The 19,794-nt window shown below is 46.7% G+C and overlaps 1 protein-coding gene across 3 annotated transcripts in view; it reads left to right on the top strand.

The window, feature by feature from the left end:
* The window catches only part of klhdc8a (kelch domain containing 8A), a 38,620-nt gene that overhangs the window by 5,011 nt on the left and 13,815 nt on the right, over positions 1–19,794 (top strand). For 2 of the 3 annotated variants that reach the window (XM_072480124.1, XM_072480123.1), the window contains exons 2-3: positions 12,301–12,845; positions 17,804–17,968. In XM_072480124.1, coding sequence (XP_072336225.1) covers positions 12,470–12,845; positions 17,804–17,968 — 541 coding nt within the window. In that variant the 5' untranslated portion in view covers positions 12,301–12,469. The remainder of the gene's footprint in view (positions 1–12,300; positions 12,846–17,803; positions 17,969–19,794) is intronic. The other variant, XM_072480125.1, reaches the window with a different exon arrangement.

The following is a 19,794-nucleotide window of genomic DNA, read 5'->3' as shown; positions in this document are numbered from 1 at the left end:
CCCTAGGGGCACCAGCAATCAATATTTGACACAAGGAGATGTTAGGATAGGACTAAAGAAAAATGGTCAAACAGGTGTGTGTGCTTTAAAAGAGAGACGTGGAGAGGCATTTATTAATTCACAGGTCATGATTACCTGATAAAACTTGACCTGTTCCATCAGAATTGTTGTTGTTGCAAGCCCGAAAACTGTGAACCCCGTTAAAACCAAAAGAGAAAGAAAATCCTCAATCACTTTTACAGCCAGCGAGAAATTACACGAAGAATCGTGCACGGCACGGCAATAGTTCAAACGCGTTGAATACATTAAACCTTCAGGATAAATATTCTCTCAATGGTTTAAGATTAACTTGGTCAGCTTCCGGGATGGATCAGTGAATGTTTCCAGTGAGCGAGAGAACCCTGAAGGTGAGGAGGTCCCAGGTTTAATTAACACTCTGCTCCGAAATCAGTGAGAGCTTTTACCAAAATTGGCCTCCGTGCCTTTGAGCTGGCGATGGCATCGTGGCCACGTCTCAGTGGATGGCAACTCTCGATTCTAAGTCAAGTTTCTAAGCCTTAGTTTCTTACAACGATCTGGGTGCTTTTGCTGATACCAGTTTTAACAGCAGATTTTTGAAAACTGCATTTAAGGTCTCCATGTGGTGATCTTTGAATTCATATTTTTGTGGATTACTGGTCGAGTGACTTAACCATTACACTGACGTACCGGCGGGCTTGAGTAGGATACTCTTTCCAAGGGCCGGTGCAGACTTGATGGGCCGAATGGCCTCCTTCTGCACTGTAAGTTATATAATTCTATATATATATGATATGATTAGTACCACCCAGTCAGTCCCCATTACTGTTGGTGTTCCTGAGTGCATTGGAGCAAAGCCAGTTTTTATGGTCTATTCCTCATTGCCCCTGAGGAGGTGGTGGGTAGCAGCCTTCTTGAATTCAATTACTTTTTAAAATATTCGTTCATGGGATCTGGCATCACTGGCTAGACCAGCATGTATTGTCCATCCCTAATTGCCCTTGAGAAGATGGTGGTGGTGGGGCTGCCTTCTTGAGCCGCTGCAGTCCCTGAGGTGTAGGTACACCCACAGTGCTGGTAGGGAGGGAGTTCTAGGATTCCAGATTCTAGGTATTTCCACCCAGCGACAGTGAAGGAATGGCGATATATTTACAAGTTGGGATGGTGTGTGGCTTGGAGGGGAACCTGCAGATGGTGGTGATCCCATGTGTCCGCAGTCTTTGTACTTCAAGGTGGTAGAGGTCATGGGTTTGAAAGATGCCGTTGAAGGAGCCTTGGGGGAGTTGTTGCAGTGCATCTTGTAGATAGTACACACTGACTTGCTGGGCCATTTAGATTGAACGACATTACCGTGGGTCTGGAGTCACATAGAGGCCCGATCAGGTAAGGACAGCAGATTTCTGGCCCTCAAGAGGTATTAGTGAACCAGGTGGATTATTACAATGTTGTGCTTTCTTTTCCTCTGAGTTTTTCTGTGGCTCTGTTCCAATTATGGCAATCAGTGAGTTGGCCCTCTCTTTTGATATCCATGTTTTAATGCTCAGTCGCCAGGTATCGAATAATACCACCACAAGGTTCAACTGGCTATCGATCAAAGAGCCAAACACCAGTTAGTTCAAGGTCAAGGGTGCTTTATTTGCACACAATTAGTCATGCAACATAAATACTACTAGTTAACTACACCTATCGACTAAGACAACATTTTGCCCGCTATGCTTTGCGAGTTCCTGTGTTCCGAGTTGTAAGTGGCCATCCCAGATGGCTACAACAACAATCCAGCTGCTTTATTATCATCACTGCTGACTTTTTAATTCCAGATTTATTTTAATAACTAATTTAAATTCCCCCACATGGGATTTGAACTCACCTCTGGAATAATAGTCCAGGCCTCTGGATAGTCCAGTAACATAACCAGCATGCTACAGTTCCTATTCGAACTTAGTGATATAATTGGTGACTGGTCAGGTGAGACTGCTCATTAGTGTCTAATTATAGGTGATTTGCCAAAAAGTTGTTAACACTGCACAAAATCAAAATAGAAAATGTGGGAAATGCTCAGCAGGTCTGGCAGCATCAGTGGAGAAAAAAATCAAGAGCTAAAGGTCAGGCATTGAGCTGAAATGTAACGATCTATCCAAATGGGGACAGAGTTCCGTAGTGCGTGAGATTACATAGAACGTAGAACATAGAAAAATACAACACAGAACAGGCCCTTCGGCCCACGATGTTGTGCCGAACCTTTGTCCTAGATTAATCATAGATTATCATTGAATTTACAGTGCAGAAGGAGGCCATTCGGCCCATCGAGTCTGCACCGGCTCTTGGAAAGAGCACCCTACCCAAGGTCAACACCTCCACCCAACACTAAGGGCAATTCTGGACACTAAGGGCAATTTATCATGGCCAATCCACCTAACCTGCACATCTTTGGACTGTGGGAGGAAACCGGAGCACCCGGAGGAAACCCACGCACACACGGGGAGGATGTGCAGACTCCGCACAGACAGTGACCCAAGCCGGAATCGAACCTGCGACCCTGGAGCTGTGAAGCAATTGTGCTATCCACAATGCTACCGTGCTGCCCTTAAGAACAAATTAATCTACACTATATCATTCTACCGTAATCCATGTACCTATCCAATAGCTGCTTGAAGGTCCCTAATGTTTCCGACTCAACTACTTCCACAGGCAGTGCATTCCATGCCCCCACTACTCTCTGGGTAAAGAACCTACCTCTGACATCCCCCCTATATCTTCCACCATTCACCTTAAATTTATGTCCCCTTGTAATGGTTTGTTTCACCCGGGGAAAAAGTCTCTGACTGTCTACTCTATCTATTCCCCTAATCATCTTATAAACCTCTATCAAGTCGGCCCTCATCCTTCTCCGTTCTAATGAGAAAAGGCCTAGCACCCTCAACCTTTCCTCGTAAGACCTACTCTCCATTCCAGGCAACATCCTGGTAAATCTCCTTTGCACCTTTTCCAAATCTTCCACGTCCTTCCTAAAATGAGGCGGCCAGAACTGCACACAGTAAAGATTAGCCAGGTGTTTCCCTGCGCTTGGAGTGCCAAGAAACACCATGCTATACAACGCCCATGTGGAGATCAGCGCTCGCCTGGGATCTACAAGAGTTAGATCGCAAGCCTTGGTTAGATCTCGGGAATGCATATTAGACTGAAACTAGCTGTCTCACTCTAATATGCAGATTGGCCAGAAAGTGATCCCACCCACAATGGGCCGGATCCACATCGTGGCGTCTCGCGAGATCGCGTGGGCGTGGCGAACACAGTAGATCCCGAAAGTGGGATCTCACAGCATCTGTCGACCGCGTTGTCCTGCATTCCGTGCACAATGCGGCCGGTCGATCTCACCCCTCTGTTTCTTGCGGAGCATCTCCAGCATTTTCTGTTTTTATTTTTTATTTCCAGTCGACTGCAGTATTTTGCTTTTCGATTTTGAAATTATTTGTGTTTTTCTTTTTAATTGCTGTTTTCCCAGTCGAGGAATACAGTTTGACCTTGAGCTGATGCTGATAAGGGAAAACCAGTCGCTATCAATAATGCAGCTGGAGGAGGATTTTAACACTGATTTTATATTGCATGAATAATTGGCGTCAGGGAATGAGAAAACAAACTGATCCTGAAACTGCATTAATCCGCAATGATTTTCAGCAGTGAAATTATTTAAATGATCTTACCCTTTTTCCTTTCATCACAGTTTCTGAAGCTATATCATCTCTCTGATGCCAGCTGCCTCCGCATTCCTTTATTCTTGGCTAAGGTATTGATTTACAGTGGAGCAGTGTTTTTCAAATTTTTTTCCCATGGACCTACTTTTACCACCACCGACCTTAGGGACCCATGCCAGCTGACCTTCGCGACCCACGCCATCTGACCTTCGCAACCCACGCCAGCTGACCTTCGCGACCCATGTCGACCAACTTTCGCGACCCACGCCAGCCAACCTTCACGACACACCATTTTCACTTACTTGTCATGTGACAGGTGAGTCGACTTGGTCCCCATGATCTCACTCCAGTTAGGTTCACAGCAGAGGGAACTGCGCATATCAGGTGCAGAGTTCAGCCGGTTCCTTCGTGCTGTCTTCTTCTTTGTAAGGACGGAAAGTCCAACCCCACACATGTAGGTAGTTGTGAAAGGCAATAGCAACAAAATGCTTGTTTTACTCCGCACTGGATACGCCTCGGAGACGCTACTCCAGAATGCCAACAACCTCATGGACTTGTGGCGTGTTTTTAATGTGCTGCCACAGGTGAGACGCAGAAGTTCAGTCTCTTTATCTGGACTCAGCTATAAAGTAATAATTGACTCTGGGATCTCAAACTGAAAAGGATTTTTCACCCACCTCGTCTCTTTCAAAATCTGATACTTCTCCTCTGGAAAGTAGCGACAAAAGCTGTTGATCAATGCTGCTTGATGCGACTGAATAAGGCTTGTCAGTTTATTGACAGTTCCCTTACTAACACTGTTTCCTTTGTGTCGTAGCAGTGTGGGGAACATGTAGTAGTTTTGGCTTTGTGCTCGCACTTGCCAAACGTTCAATGACTTTTGGAAAGCATCTATTTCTTCCCAATGCCGGAAGCAATCATCATCCTTCCCTTGCAATTTGAGGTTCAGTTCATCTAGAATTGAAAAGATGTCTGCAAGGTAAGACATAATTAGCATTCAAGTTTCATCACCAAACGAATCAGAGAGGACAATTTCTCGAGGAGAAAAGCATGGATTTCATACCTCAGTTCGTAAACTCTGACAGGCACCTGATTTTGGCAACCAACGTACCTCTGTGTGGAACAATAAATGTGTGTGTTCAGGCCCTATATCAGAACACTGAACCTCAAAAAGCCTGGCAATGATTGCGGTGGGTTTAATGAAATTCACAACTTTCAGAGGGGCTGGTTTAGCACAGTGGGCTAAACAGCTGGCTTGCATTGCAGAACAAGGCCAGCAGCGCGGGTTCAATTCCCCTACCGGCCTCCCCGAACAGGTGCCGGAATGTGCCGACTAGGGGGTTTTCATAGTAACTTCATTGAAGCCTACTTGTGACAATAAGCGATTATTATTATTTCTTTCTTTCAACATCTCTTCAAGATCAGATGGATTCCTTTCAATGCCAGTGCCACATGGTGAATAAAACAATGATTCCAAACAATGTCCTGACCAGCTACCTCCTTAATCCTTATTATAACTGGAGCAACAAGTGGACGCTTTGCTCCTTGGTCACTGTGCCGTGGGAGCTAACTACTGGAGAGAGTGAAATTCCGACTGCACCCCAGTTCCTTGTTCCAAAAGCCAATCTTCATGGATATGTGTTAGTAAACTATTCCACTACAGAGCATTACAGTCAACACTGATCTGACATCCAGCTGTGCATGTACAGGTAAGGTACAATAAAGTCGGCAGAGTCCCAGATGACCAGAAGCTGCTTTCCCCTTTGAGGGGGAGAGCTGACTGGTGGTGATTTAACCTGAGGATCACCACACCCCAGGCGAGGGGCAAAGTTGAGAAGGCGGGGCCTTCATGAATAACCTCAGCCGTTACGGGGATTGAACTTACCCTGCTGGCCTTGCTCTGCATCACACACCAGGTGGCCAGTCAAGTGAGCTAAACCAGCCCATAAGAAGGCACAGGGTAGAAAACAAGAGCAGAAAATATGGCGTTGGGCGGAAATTGCATTTACATAGCATCTTTCTATGACCTCAGGGCATCCCAAAGTGCTTTATAACACATTTAAAGTCATTTGTGCAGTGTATCAAAATGCAGCAGTCGGTTTTCCCATGATACACTCCCAGGGATAGTGATGCGATACTGACCAGCTGATCTGTTTTATTGCTGGCAGTTTGAGGTATATATTGGCCAGGATGCCAGGAGGCATGCCCTTTCTCTTCTTCGAAATTGGGGCAATAGGTTCTTTCACATCCACCTGAGAGGACAGACAGAACCTCAGCTTAAAGTCTTATCAGAAATGCGGCACCTCAGTCACTGCAGCACTCCTTCAGTACTGCACAGGGTTTGTCAGCATGGCTTATCTGCTCACGTCCCTGAAACTCACCTTCAACCTACGTCGTCTTGATTCAGAAGCAAGAGAGCCATGGCCATGATTGGAGCCCCAGTGGTGATGGCTTCAGTGTCACAACTCTTCTCCCTTCATCCCCATGTCCTCCGCAATCCATATCCCCACCATCCGGTGAGCTCCAGACACTTGTCCACACAACTGATCATATTTAATTTACAAACAGGGATTCAAGCGATGTTAAAAATGCCTTACATTAGTCTGGACATATAACCAGTATACTACCATACCTATTAGTGCCGTCTCGCCTCCACCAGGCCCTGTCACTGATTGCTGTCCCTGTTGGTAAACGCGCCTGTATGGGAGACCGGCGAGAACAGGTTCAGACATGACTTACGACGTGCCCTCCCTCTCAGTCAAATAAGCTCCGAACATTCACCACGTAAGGCCATGTGATAACCGGGCGTGGAGAAGTGTGCCAAAGGACAGCCATCATTCTGTGGGACTGTGCGCTGTCCTGGAGAAAATTGTAGATGTGATTCTCACCCCACCGCCCCCCCCCCCCACCACCACCACCACCACCACCACCATTTCTTTGCTCTGATCCTCAAGATGCGCCCTTATAAATGATTCTGTGTAACTGAAATGGCGAGTGTGTAAAATTCAGAGTGATCCTGCCTGCGCGCCACCTCATGGGGCCAGTCCTCATGACCTGTTCAGACAGCATTTCTTCTGGTAAGTGATGTGAAATCCAATTCACTGATGCCCGATTACTGCGATATCCGAGGGAGACTTTATTAGCTCCCGCACTGGAAACGAGCTGAGGGATTGGGGCCTGAAGCCACCGCAGAGCCGAGACGGGAACTGCTGTCACCTTCTGCATTTTTCATCTCAACGTAGCTTGGAGCAGGTGACTGCAGATGAGTTACGTTTGATGGGATTATTCAGCAGGGGTGTGACAGGTTATCAACGACGGAGGGAGGGTGGGGGAAGAGTCTGTTGCCTGGCTACGGAATCGTCACATAAGCTGTTGCTGAGTCTCCGTGTTGCTGCTGGAAGAAACCGAAGAGGACAGGTGCTTTCTGCCACTTAACCCTGACTCAGCCACGAGAGAACCCAACCGCGAGAAAATAAACTAGACAAAGCTCTGTAAGTACCAAGGTGTGTCACTCAAACTCGAATGAAATGAAAATGAATGAAAATCGCTTATTGTCACAAGTAGGGTTCAATGAAGTTGCTGCGAAAAGCCCCTAGTCGCCACATTCCGGCACCTGTTCGGGGAGGCTTGTACAAATCAGAGGCTTTGGAAAGCTGAAAGATTCAGTAGCCTTCCGAGAGAATGAATCGCATGCTTATGGTTAACCTCCTGTAAACATTACCTGCTGGCTAAATGTTTGTGATGGACACCTTCGGGTCTAACTCTCACAGGTCAGCCAATAGAAACGGCTGTCATTTTTTTTTAGAAGAAAACGTCATGTTTAAATGGAGCATGAAAGGGAATTAAATTCTGTTGAAACAACTATTTCAGTCAACAACTATTTCAGTGGGCAGCACAGTGGTTAGCACTGCTGCCTCACAGTGCCAGGGACCCGGGTTCAATTCCAACCTTGGGTCACTGTCTGTGTGGAGTTTGCACGTTCTCCCCGTGTCTGCTTGGGTTTGCTCCGGGTGCTCCGGTTTCCGGCCACAGTCCAAAGAAGTTCAAGTTAGGTGAATTGGCCATGCTAAATTGTCCCTTAGTGCCCAAAGATGTGTAAGTTAGGTGGCAGGGGAGCGTGCCTGGGTCGAGTGCCCTTTCGGAGGGGCAGTGCAGATTCGATGAGCCAAAAGGCCGCCTCCTGCACTGTCGGGATTCTATAAAATGGTCACTGCATGACACAGTTTTCCTCGGGATACAAGTTAGGTCAGTTTATTTCAGAAAATAACATTTAATAATGAGGGGGGGGGGGCAGTAATCCAGAGATCTGGGCTAATGCTCTGGGTGCATGGGTTCAAATCCCACCGTGGAAATTGGTGAAATTTAATTTTGATGAATAAAATCTGAAATTGAGAGCTAGTCGCAGTAGTGGAGACCATGAAACTACCGACATCATTTTTTGTTATAAAACCATCTGGTTCATGACTGTTCCTTGGGGAAGTAAATCTGCCGTACTTACCTGGTCTGACCTACATGTGACTTCACACCCCTGGCAATGCGTTTGGCTTTTGACTGCCCTCTGATAAAGCCAGGCCAGCGATACAAACCACTCAGTTCAAGGGGAATTAGGGATAAGCCACGTTGGCCTTGCCACGGATGCCCAGATGCCATGAAATATTAAATCTAAACTAATTGAGACATGGCCTGGAATTTATTGGCCATAGTCGCCAGCTGGATCTTCCAATGTTTCTCAACATTGGTTTACTGGGTAAAAGCAGCAACTAACAGAATAGTGATCCATGCAGTGGTTCGATTTAGTGAGCATGACACCGGCCTCTGAGTGAGAAGTATCTTCATTCAAGGGTTTGAAAGCTACAGGCCGATACTTTAGTATTGAGATTGGATTGTCGTAGCTGCTGCTCTTTGGACGGGACATTAAACTGAAGCCCCATCTGCCTGATGCAATGGCCTGGGGAGCCAGAGGTCATCATCCACTCCCATCACAGCCAAGGACCCAGTGGATGTCAAGTCCTTATTTAGAGACAAGGGGCAGAATTCTTGGCCTCCACCAGGCCCAGAAGCAGAGGCCGGATGTGTGCCAAAAACAGCCCTGCCTGCCAGCTTGCTGGTTCATTGGCTCCATCTCATCCCTCTGGCGTCATTTTCCAGAGGAGGACTTAGAGGGGTTGGGTGGGGTGGGAGGGGGGGGGGGGGGGGGCGGGGGGGGAGGCTGCAATTGCCATACCCCATCTGTGGGGGAAGGGAGCAGTTTTGCTGCCTGGAGGCAGCCTTCCAGTGGCAGACCAGGGGCAAGTCTCCAGGCAGGTTAGGAGGGCCTCCTCACCTGGCAGGGCTCAGGAGCACCTACAGACTGCCTTATGGGGACCTCTGAAGGCCTCTGGACAAACCTGTCCGAGAACCTTTGATTTGGGCTCTGTATACTGGAGTTGGTACACATGACCTTCTGACTTAGAGGCAGGACCTCTACCCACTGTTTCAAGGCTCACACACCCAGTGGCGTGCAAATTGACTGTTCTGTTTCCCTATATTGTCATGTGAGAGCACCTTTAAGAAATGGGTGCTTAAGAAATGTACCTTTAAGAAATGGGTGTTTATCAGTGATGTCAGAGTGTGGGTGGAGCTGGGCTGTCTGTCAGCCTTTTACTTTTGTTTTAGGCTGTTTGCTGCAGAGTGTGTTTTAATTTTGTTTTCAATGTTGGAGCTGAAGCCAGACCAAGCAGGTGTACTGTTGACCTTTCTGTCATCAAAAGACTATCTCTTGGTCATTTGGTGAATTCAGAATTATAAATGTTCTCCATAGTGAATGTAAACCTAATGTGCTTCTGGTAAAAGGTGTTTTAAGTCTTGTGGATGTTAAAAGGAAAGCTTAAAGGATTACTTAGTGTTGTATCTTTGGGGGTTGTATTTGAATTAATGGTTGCTAAGATGTTCACTGTATGTTTTAAAAAGGTTAACTTGAGTTCATAGAATAAACATTGTTTTGCTTTAAAAAATACTTTTCTATTTCTGCTCTACCACACCTGTAGAGTGGGCCGTGTGCTCCCCATACCACAATCTATTAAAAGTTGTGGGTCAGGTGAACTCCATGATACACTTTGGGGTTCTCTAAACCCTGGCCCATAACAGTATATAACATAGGAACTTAGAAAATAGGAACAGGAGTAGGCCATTCAGCCTCGTGAACCTGCTCCACCATTGAATTAGATCATGACTAATCTTCTACCTCCATTTTCCTGCACTTTCCGCATATCCCTTTGTCTTTACCATTGAGGAATCTATTGATCTCTGTCTTAAACATGCTCAATAACTGAGCCTTCCCAGCCCTCTGAGAATTCCAAAGATCCACCACCATCTGAGTGAATAAATTCCTCCTCCTCTCAGTGCTAGATGGCCTGCCCCTTATTCTGAGTCTGTGCCCCTGGTTCCCGACCCCCTGTTGAGCCCTGTAAGAATTTTGTATGCTTCACTGAAATTGCCTTTCATTCTTTTTAAACTCTTTCCAGAAAGAATGAATCCACTTGAGGCCGCCCTGGGAAGTGATGAGAAGCGATTGAGAATTCAGGTTCACTCTATCATTCCAGACCTAAACCAGATTTTGTTAACCCCTTGGCGTACAAGCTTTTTGGAAAAAAAATTCTGACAAAAGGCTATCAATCTGAAATGTTAACACGGTTTCTGTCTCCACAGAAGCTGCCTGACCTGCTGAGTGTTTCCAGCACTTTTGTTTTTATTTAAGATTCCCAGCAGTATGTTACTTATTTATTTTTAGACTTGTGCTGTTAATCGTTTCACAATTTCATGAACATCTTGGTCGTGTCACAATGGTTAGCCAGTAATTTTGCAGTGGCACATTTACAGTCAATTTATGGTCACATTATGGAAGCATGCTGTATCCTTCCCTTAGTTTGCCAATAATGTATCTTTTTGCACCTATTCCAGCACGGCTGGTGTTTCAGGATTTGACTCATGGCCACTCTGGCCTGATTTACCAGAACGAACATTAAACAATTTACAGATTCCAATCCTGGTTATACATGCAATTGCTGAGGGTTGACGAGGAATTACCGGAGTTAAGGGACCCTCAGGTCAAAAGCCACGCCGGACAAAATATTCTTCCCAACACAAAAATAATAATTTTTTTTCACAGATGAAGTGACTTTAGCCGAGGAGGGTTGGTCGCACATGGCAGATGCCATGACTTGAATGTTCGCACTCACAGTGGATAGGATTATCGATAAGTGCATTAAACCACTTCCTGATGGGTCTAGACAACCGATCGCCTCCATGCTGGATGTTAAAACCCAACATAAAGGGGAGTGGGGAGGGGTGGGGGGTACAAACTAAACTGGAACTTCAAGAAATGCTTTTGGGTGAGAAGTTTTTTTTAAAACTTAGAGTACCCAATTCATTTTTCCAATTAAGTGGCAATTTTGCCAATCCACGTACCCTGCACATCTTTAGGTTGTGGGGGCGAAACCCAGGCAAATACGGGGAGGATGTGCAAAGTCCAGTCGGACAGTGACCCAGAGCCGGGATCGAATCTGGGACCTCGGTGCCATGAGGCAGTAGTGCTAACCACTGTGCCACCGTGCTGCCCATGGGTGAGAAGTTAAACCTGGCCTGCCCCCTCAGTGGACATAAATGACCCAACGGTCACTATTTTGAAGATGAGGAAGGAATCTCTCCCTGCTGCCCTGGGCCAATAAATATCCCTCTCCCTACTGCTGATTATCACAATGCTGTTTGTGGGATCTTGCTGTGCATAAATCTGCTGCCGCATTCCCTACATCACAACAGTGGCTATCCTTCAGAAGTTCTTCATTGGCTGTCAAGTGCTTTAGGACATCATGAGGCCATCAAAGGCACCATGTAAATCCAGCTCTTGGTCTGTAACATTGTAGGTAGCAGATGAGGAACATAATCAGCCATGATAGAATGGCGGAACAGACTCAATGGGCCGAATGGCCTAATTCTGCTCCTATATCTTATGAACATATGTAAATGCGAGCTTTTTTTTGCACTTTCTTTAATTCTTATAAAGCAGGTATGGGTTCACATTAAATTATATTGAGTTTATAACACAGAACCAATACTTGGAGAGACACTTACATAATGGATATAATTTAAGCCAGGTGCTTTCAGTAAAGGGAGGAAACCATTTATTTAAATGTGGTTTAAACACGGTTTGATAGTAGAGCTCCCCCTGATGACTCAGTGGGTATGTGCCTTTTGGGGCAGGAAGGTATCACGCACTCACTTGCCTGAATTGAGTGGGTGCAGCAACTGAGTCGGATCCAAGAAGGGAGAAATGCCTCCAGATTTCTGCTCCTGACGGGCATTTTTGACCCAAGCTGTTTGTATCCATGTGTCCACTATAAAGATGGTCAGTCTTAGCTGCAATGCCTCACAAAATCAAATAGCCTGTTGTCATTCACTGCCCAGGGAAATTCCCCATCGGGAAAGTGGTGGCTTTGGTGAGATGCTGGTTACCCTACGCAACCTGAAACTGTACTCTGGAATGAGTCAAAGTCACTTACTACATATTTCGGTAGTGCAATCTTCATTTGCCTTCTTTTTATCTCCTTTTCAGCTTCGCCTTCCTCCGTATTGGCTAAACACTTGCACCTGCTGGAGGCAGGAATGATCTCTGGGAATGGAGACTAGACTCAGCAAAACGGTCTTCTAACTCTGACACCTCGGAGGAATGCTCGACAGGATGAGTCCCTGCTGACACACACACACACATACGGTCAAATGCCATGGCTGTGCCCAGCGCCAAGTCTTTCCACTGGCAGCCCCTGGCGTCCTTGCCCGTGGGCCGGGTCTACTGCACACCTGTGGAGAGTGGGGGGCAGCTCTACCTCATCGGAGGCTGCGACGAAGACGGCACCCCGATGAGCAACTGCGAGGTTTACTCCCCGGAGGCCAATCAGTGGACCACTCTGCCCCCCATGCCCACACCGCGGGCGGGTGTGGCCGTGGCCGCCCTGGGCAAACAGATTCTGGTCATCGGGGGGGTGGGAGTTCACCAGAACCCCCTGTCAACGGTGGAGATGTACAACGTGGATGAAGGCAAGTGGGAACAGAGGCGGGGCCTGTGCGAAGCTGCCATGGGAGTGTCGGTGGCGATAAAAGGTAACCTTCAACCTGGGGATAACCAACTTCAGTTACTTGGAGAGAGTAGAGAAACTGGGATTGTTCTTAGAGCAGAGAAGGTCATGGAGAAATTTCAGAGAGATGTCCAAAATGATGAGGGATTTTGTTGGAGGAAATTTAAAAAGAGGAATCTTATATTTCTATTGTGTCTTTCGCAAGCTCCTGATATCCCAAAATGCTTTACAGTCAAAGTTGTTTTGAAGTTTAGTCACTGCTGCAATGTGGGAAATGTGGCAGCCAGCATTCACACAGCAAACATTAATCTGGCAATGATCAGATGTCAGAGATGTTGATTGAGAGATGAACATTGGCCAGGGCACAACGGATAATTCCCTTAATTTTCTTTGAAGTGATGCAATGGAATCATTTCCATCCACCATAGAGGGCAGGTGGACCTCATTTTAATGTCGTATGTGACAGCACTCCCTCAATATCGTATTGGAAGTGTCAGCCTTGAGTTTTGTGCTGAAGTCCTTGAGGGAGGCTTAAAACTAAATAAAGAGAAACTGTTCCCGATGGCAAGAGGGTGGGAATCAGGAGGACACCCTGATACCCACCCTGGGGCAGCACGGTAGCATTGTGGATAGCACAATTGCTTCACAGCTCCAGGGTCCCAGGTTCGATTCCAGCTTGGGTCACTGTCTGTACGGAGTCGGCACATCCTCCCAGTGTGTGCGTAGGTTTCCTCCGGGTCTCCGGTTTCCTCCCACAGTCCAAAGATGTGCAGGTTAGGTGGATTGGCCATGACAAATTGCCCTTAGTGTCCAAAATTGCCCTTAGTGTTGGGTGGGGCTGCTGGGTTATGGGGATAGGGTGGAGGTGTTGACCTTGGGTAGGGTGCTCTTTCCAAGAGCCAGTGCAGACTCGATGGGCCGAATGGCCTCCTTCTCCACTGTAAATTCTATGATAATCTATGACACAGATTTAAGGTCATTGATAAAAGATAAGGTGGGGAGATGAGTTGTTTTTCAGGCACTGAGTTGCTATTGTATAGCACTGTATAGAATAGACAGCCTAGAAAAAGGCCAATTGACCCAACCATCAGTATAGCCCTCTATTCCTTTCTCTCTATGGCTTTCCCTCTAATGCATCTAAACTTTTCACCTCAACTACTCCATATGCTGGCAAGTTGCACAATCTAACCACTCTCTAATTTATTAGCATGCAAAAAGGATTAGTTAGTGAACAAAAAGCAGAGAGTAACGCGCCCTTTTCTCGGGTTAGCAGGTGGTAACAGTCAAGAAAGTAATTTTGAAGTTTAGTCACTGCCGTAATGTGGGAAATGTGTCAGCCAGCATTCACACAGCAAACATTAATCTGGCAATGATCAGATTTTAGAGATGTTGATTGAGAGATGAACATTGGCCAGGGCACAGGGATCAGTGCCAGGACCTCAACTATTTGCAATCTATAGAGGGCTGAATGTATGCTAGTTAAATCTGTCAATGACATCAAGATACATAAGAAAATAAGTTGTCAAGTTGTCAAGAGGAAGTAGAGAGTCTGAAAAGGGATATCGAGAGGTTAAGTGAGTGGGTAACAATTTGGTAGATTTGGGGTGGCACGGTGGCACAGTGGTTAGCACTGCTGTCTCACGGCACCAGGCACCTGGGTTCGATTCCGGCCTCGGGTGACTGTGTGGAGTTCTCCCCGTGTCTGCGTGGGTTTCCTCCGGGTGCTCCGGTTTCCTCCCACAGTCCTAAGATGTGCAGGTTAGATGGATTGGCCATGATAAATTGCCCCTTAGCGTCCAAAAGATTAAGTAGGGTCACTGGGTTAAGTGGGGGTGGGGTGGGGCCGTGGGCCTATATAGGGTGCTCTTTCGGAGGGTCAATGTAGACTCGATGGGCCGAATGGTCTCCTTCTGCACTGGAGTGATCCTCTGGAGTAAAATGTGGGGAAAATGCAAACTTCTCCACTTTGGAAGGAAGAATAGAAGAGCAGAACATTATTTAAACGGAAAGAGCTTGCAGAACTCAATGGTACAGAGAGATCTGGGTGTCCTGAAACATGAACCACAAGGAGTTAATGTGCAGACAATCAGCAAGTGATTAGGAAGGCAAATGGAATGTTAGTGTTTAATGCAAAGTGACTGGAGTATAAAAGTAGGGAAGTTTTACTGCAACCATACAGGGCCTTGGTGAGACCACATCTGGAACACTGTACATTTTTGGTCTCTTTATTTGTGAAAGGATAGTATTGCATTAGAAGAAGCTCAGAGAAGATTGACTGAACTCATTCCTGGGGTGAAGGGCTTATCTTGAGAAGAAAGCTTAAACAGGTTGGGCCTACACACCTGTTGGAGTTTAGAAGAATGAAAGGGGATCTTATTGAAACATAAAATCCTGAAAGGACTTGATTGGATGGGTACGATGAGGGTGTTTCCACTTGTCGGGGAGACTGGAACTCAGGGGTACAGTTTAAAAATAAGATTTCAGACTGAGGTGAGGAGAAGTTATTTCTCTCAGAGGGTCGTTGGTCTGTGGAATTCCCTTCCCCCAGGGAGCAGTGGAGGCTGAGCCACTGAATATATTCAAGGCAGAGGTAGACAGATTCTTGGTGGACAAGGGACTCGAGGGCTATGGGGGCAGATGGCAAAGTGGAGTTGATACCACAACCAGGTCAGCCATGATCTTATTGAATAGCAGAGCGGGCTCGAGGGGCCGAGTGGCCAACTCCTGCTCCTTTGTCCCCATGGTCCTCTTGGCGAAGGAGTTTCTTTTGAATTCTCTGGCTGATTTTTTGGGGAATATCTTACATTCGGGGGACCTCAGGTTTTGCTCTTCCCCACAAGTGGAAAGACTCTTTCCTACTTCATGTGCACTTTGTCAAAACCTTTCATAATTTTCAAAACCTCTATTAGGCCACAACCTCACCTTCTCTTTTAAAGAGAAAAGTGACGCAGTCTGTTCTCCCTTTTCTGGTGGGTATAACCTCTCTGTTCTGATATCATCATGGTAGCTCTTTCTGATTCCCTCTCCAGTGCCTTTCATAATATAAGGTCCTGTTCTGTGTGTGGTCTAACCAGGGAATGTGTTGTCTGAAACGAAGGTAGAAGCAGATTTAGTAGGGATTGGATAAATACTTGAAATATAAAAGCCTGCACAGGGCTATGGGAAAAGAATGGACTAAGTGGGATTAATCAGATAGCTCTTTCAGACAGAGGTCACAGGGATGATGGGGCCAATGACTCCCTCTTTGTTGTACGATTATATTTTATTAATTCCTTTACGGGAGGTGCCTCAGCCAGCATGACGGTGTCGAGCTTCTTCAGTGTTGCTGGAGCTGCCCTCATCCAGACAAGTGGAGAGTATTCCATCACACCCCTGACTTGTGCCTTGTAGATGGTGGACAGGCTTTGGGGGCCAGGAGATGAGTTACTCACCGCAGAAATCCCAGCCTCTGCCCTTATGTAATCAGGCTGGTTACATTAGAATAAAGTTTGCATCGTATGAAATGGGTATAAAGGACAGCATGGTGGCGCAGTGGTTAGCACTGCTGCCTCACGCGCCGAGGTTTTTGCCCCTTAATTGGAAAAAATGAATTGGGTACTCTAAATTAAAGAAAAAATAAAATTAAAAAATGAAATGGATATGAAATGCAGGCAATGTCTGCCCTGCACAGTATCCCATCACACACATTAGTTTATTGTTTGACCTCTCCTGGGGGATGCTGGTTCTTGGTGAGGATAAGAAAAAGCAAACAAGTAGGAGTCCTCATCACCAAATATTTCTTCTACTTTCCTGACTACGTTTGGTAAAATGGAGCTACTTTTGCCACTCATTTGGTCCATTTCATCCCTCAGCACTCTTTGCTTGATTGATCCAAGATTAATCCCCAAGACCCATTCTTTCCCCCACAACTTTGTATTTTCCCTCCTAGGTGGACTCGCGGGTAGCACTCCCACCCCTGAGGCAGTAGGTTGCGTGTTCAAGGTCCACCCCAAAGACTTGGGCACAAGATCTGGTTTGATGGTCCCAGTTCAGTACCGAGGGAGTGCTGTGGTGCTGGAGGCACAGTCCTACAGATGAGGGATGCAATTCTTCTGTTTTGACTCTTAAGTGTTTTATAATAATAATCTTTATTTGTTCACAAGTAGGCTTACTTTAACACTGCAATGAAGTTACTGTGAAAATCCCCTAGTCGCCACATTCCAGCGCCTGTTCGGGTACACAGAGGGAGAATTGAGAATGTCCAATTCACCTAACAGCATGTCTTTCAGGACTTGTGGGGGGAAACCGGAGCAGAGGAAACCCTTTCCTGTTAGCACTGGGAGCACTTATGTGACACCTGGTGAAAATCCCATTTTTACCCTTGCGCCTGATTCAGAGGACCCTGTTCAATGTCCCCCCCCCCCCCCCCCTCCCCCAGGTGCCTTTACGATTGGTCCTTGTTTGTGTGGACCAGTATTAAACAGCACCCTGTCGAGGTCTCCCAGGTTCAGCTGGTGAATCCCAGCCCGCAGGACAATCAGCCTAATGACTCATTTTAATCTGCATATCTGGATGTCGCCCAGCGAGAGAAAGTTCCAGATCACGATGTCTGCCGAGACTCCGTTAAATCTCGCAAGACATTTCGAGTGTCCTGCGAGGGCCTCTTGTGAGATTCAATGACCTCGTTCCAACACTAATTCGGGGCCCGGCGAGGCCATGGCATCCCCATTATCGCTTTGCTGTTTGTGGGTGTTTGCTGTGCACTAATTTGTTGCTGTATTCCTACATTCCACTTCAAAAGTATTTCATTGACTGTAAAGCAGAATCCTGAGATCATGATGGGCCATCATCGGGGCTGAGGGAGCAGGAAACTGCACAGAGCTAGCATTGGTCAGTTCCAGCAGAGAGGAGCGTGGGGATGTTGTGGAGGATTATTTAAATTTGTTGGATAACTAATGTTTGGATTGAAACCTGGAATGAATTCAAAGACTAGTGTGATTCCAGACTGTCGCTTGTATGCAGTGGGCGGAATGGGATTGGACATGTGCCCACAATCCAACCTTCAGCAATACGATATCATGAAGGACGTCTGGCTCTCCCTCCCTGCCATGCCTACACCCAGATATGCCGCCAGCACCTTCCTTCGAGGTAGCAAGATCCATGTATTTGGTAAGTCCTGAGACATTGATAAAGGAAAACCTGCATTCATAGGGCAGCTTTAATGATCCGGGGACATCCCAATGTGCTTCACAGCCAATGAAGTTCTTTTGTAATGTAGGAAATGAGGCACTCAATTTGCACACATCAAGCCCCCACAAACAGCATTGTGGTAATGGCCAAATAATCTGTTTTAGTGGTGGTGAAGGGTAATTTTCCTACTGTTCTTCAAAATAGTCCCATGGGATCTTTTATGTCCACCTGTGAGAGCAGACAGGGCCTTGAATTAGTCCCAAAGGCAGTGCCTCTGACAGTGGAGTACTCCCTCCGTACTGTGAGTATCAGCCTTGATTTTCCTGTTCATTAACCGGTGATGGGGCACCTGTGATAGCCTCTTGATTACACAGGCCTGGATTTTACGCCCGTTGGGCACTGCACCCGGCGATCCTGGAAGCGGGCACGGAACGCGTTTCCGGCTGCGCTTGACCACGGAACATGGTTTCACGCTGGCTGGCCAATTAACAGGCAGCCAGCATCAAACATGCGCTGGGAAAGGCTCAGTCTTGCCAGGGAAGGGGGGGGGGGGGGGAGAGAGGGTGGGGGGGGGGGGGGGGGAGAGGATGGGTGCAGAGAAAAGAGTGGATGTGCAGGACGGCGCTTCTAATGTGCTCCTTGACGGGGAGAGCTCAAGAAATGAGAAAGTAAGAGTAAGAAATACACGGCACTGGATAAAGGCTGAGTTGGAGATCTCTACTGCCTCCCGAAAATACACAAGGCCAACAACCTCATTTTAGGAAGGATGTGAAAGCTTTGGAAAAGGTGCAAAGGAGATTTACCAGGATGTTGCCTGGAATGGAGAGTAGGTCTTACGAGGAAAGGTTGAGGGTGTTAGGCCTTTTCTCATTAGAACGGAGAAGGATGAGGGGCAACTTGATAGAGGTTTATAAGATGATCAGGGGAATCGATAGAGTAGACAGTCAGAGACTTTTTCCCCAGGTGGAACAAACCATTACCAGGGGACATAAATTTAAGGTGAATGGTGGAAGATATAGGGGGGATGCCAGAGGTAGGTTCTTTACCCAGAGAATAGTGGGGGCATGGAATGCACTGCCTGTGGAAGTAGTTGAGTCGGAAACATTAGAACCTTCAAACGACTATTGGATAGGTACATGGATTACGGTAGAATGATGGGGTGTAGATTAATGTGTTTTTAATCTGGGACAAAAGTTTGGCACAACATCATGGGCCGAAGGGCCTGTTCTGTGCTGTATTTTTCTATGTTCTTAACACCAGGCCATCCTTTCGTATCAGGCAATGGGAACCTGTGTGAGAACCTCTCTGGCTACATCGAAGGCATCTTGAAACCCATCGTACAAGGAACACCCAGTTTCTGTCGCAACACGATGGACTTCCTACAGAAACTCAGCACCCATGGACCAGTTGAACCAAGAACATTCCTCGTCACAATGGACGTCTCGGCACTCTACACCAGCATCCCCCATGACGACGGCATTGCTGCAACAGCCTCAGTACTCAACACCGACAACTGCCAATCTCCAAACGCAATTCTGCAACTCATCCGCTTCATTCTGGATCACAACGTCTTCACCTTCGACAACAAGTTCTTCATCCAGATCACGGAACAGCCATGGGGACCAAATTCGCACCTCAATATGCCAACATCCTCATGCACAAGTTTGAACAAAACCCCCTCACCGCACAGGACCTTCAACCGACGTTATACACCAGATACATCGATGACACTTTTTTCCTTTGGACCCACGGAGAAGAATCACTGAAATGACGACACGATAACATCAATAAGTCCCATCCCACCA

This window comes from Scyliorhinus torazame, chromosome 17 (assembly GCF_047496885.1).
Source record: "Scyliorhinus torazame isolate Kashiwa2021f chromosome 17, sScyTor2.1, whole genome shotgun sequence".
NCBI classification, from domain to species: domain Eukaryota; kingdom Metazoa; phylum Chordata; class Chondrichthyes; order Carcharhiniformes; family Scyliorhinidae; genus Scyliorhinus; species Scyliorhinus torazame.
Note: the sequence above shows the minus strand (reverse complement) of the source record. Positions and strands in the feature narration are given on the sequence as shown.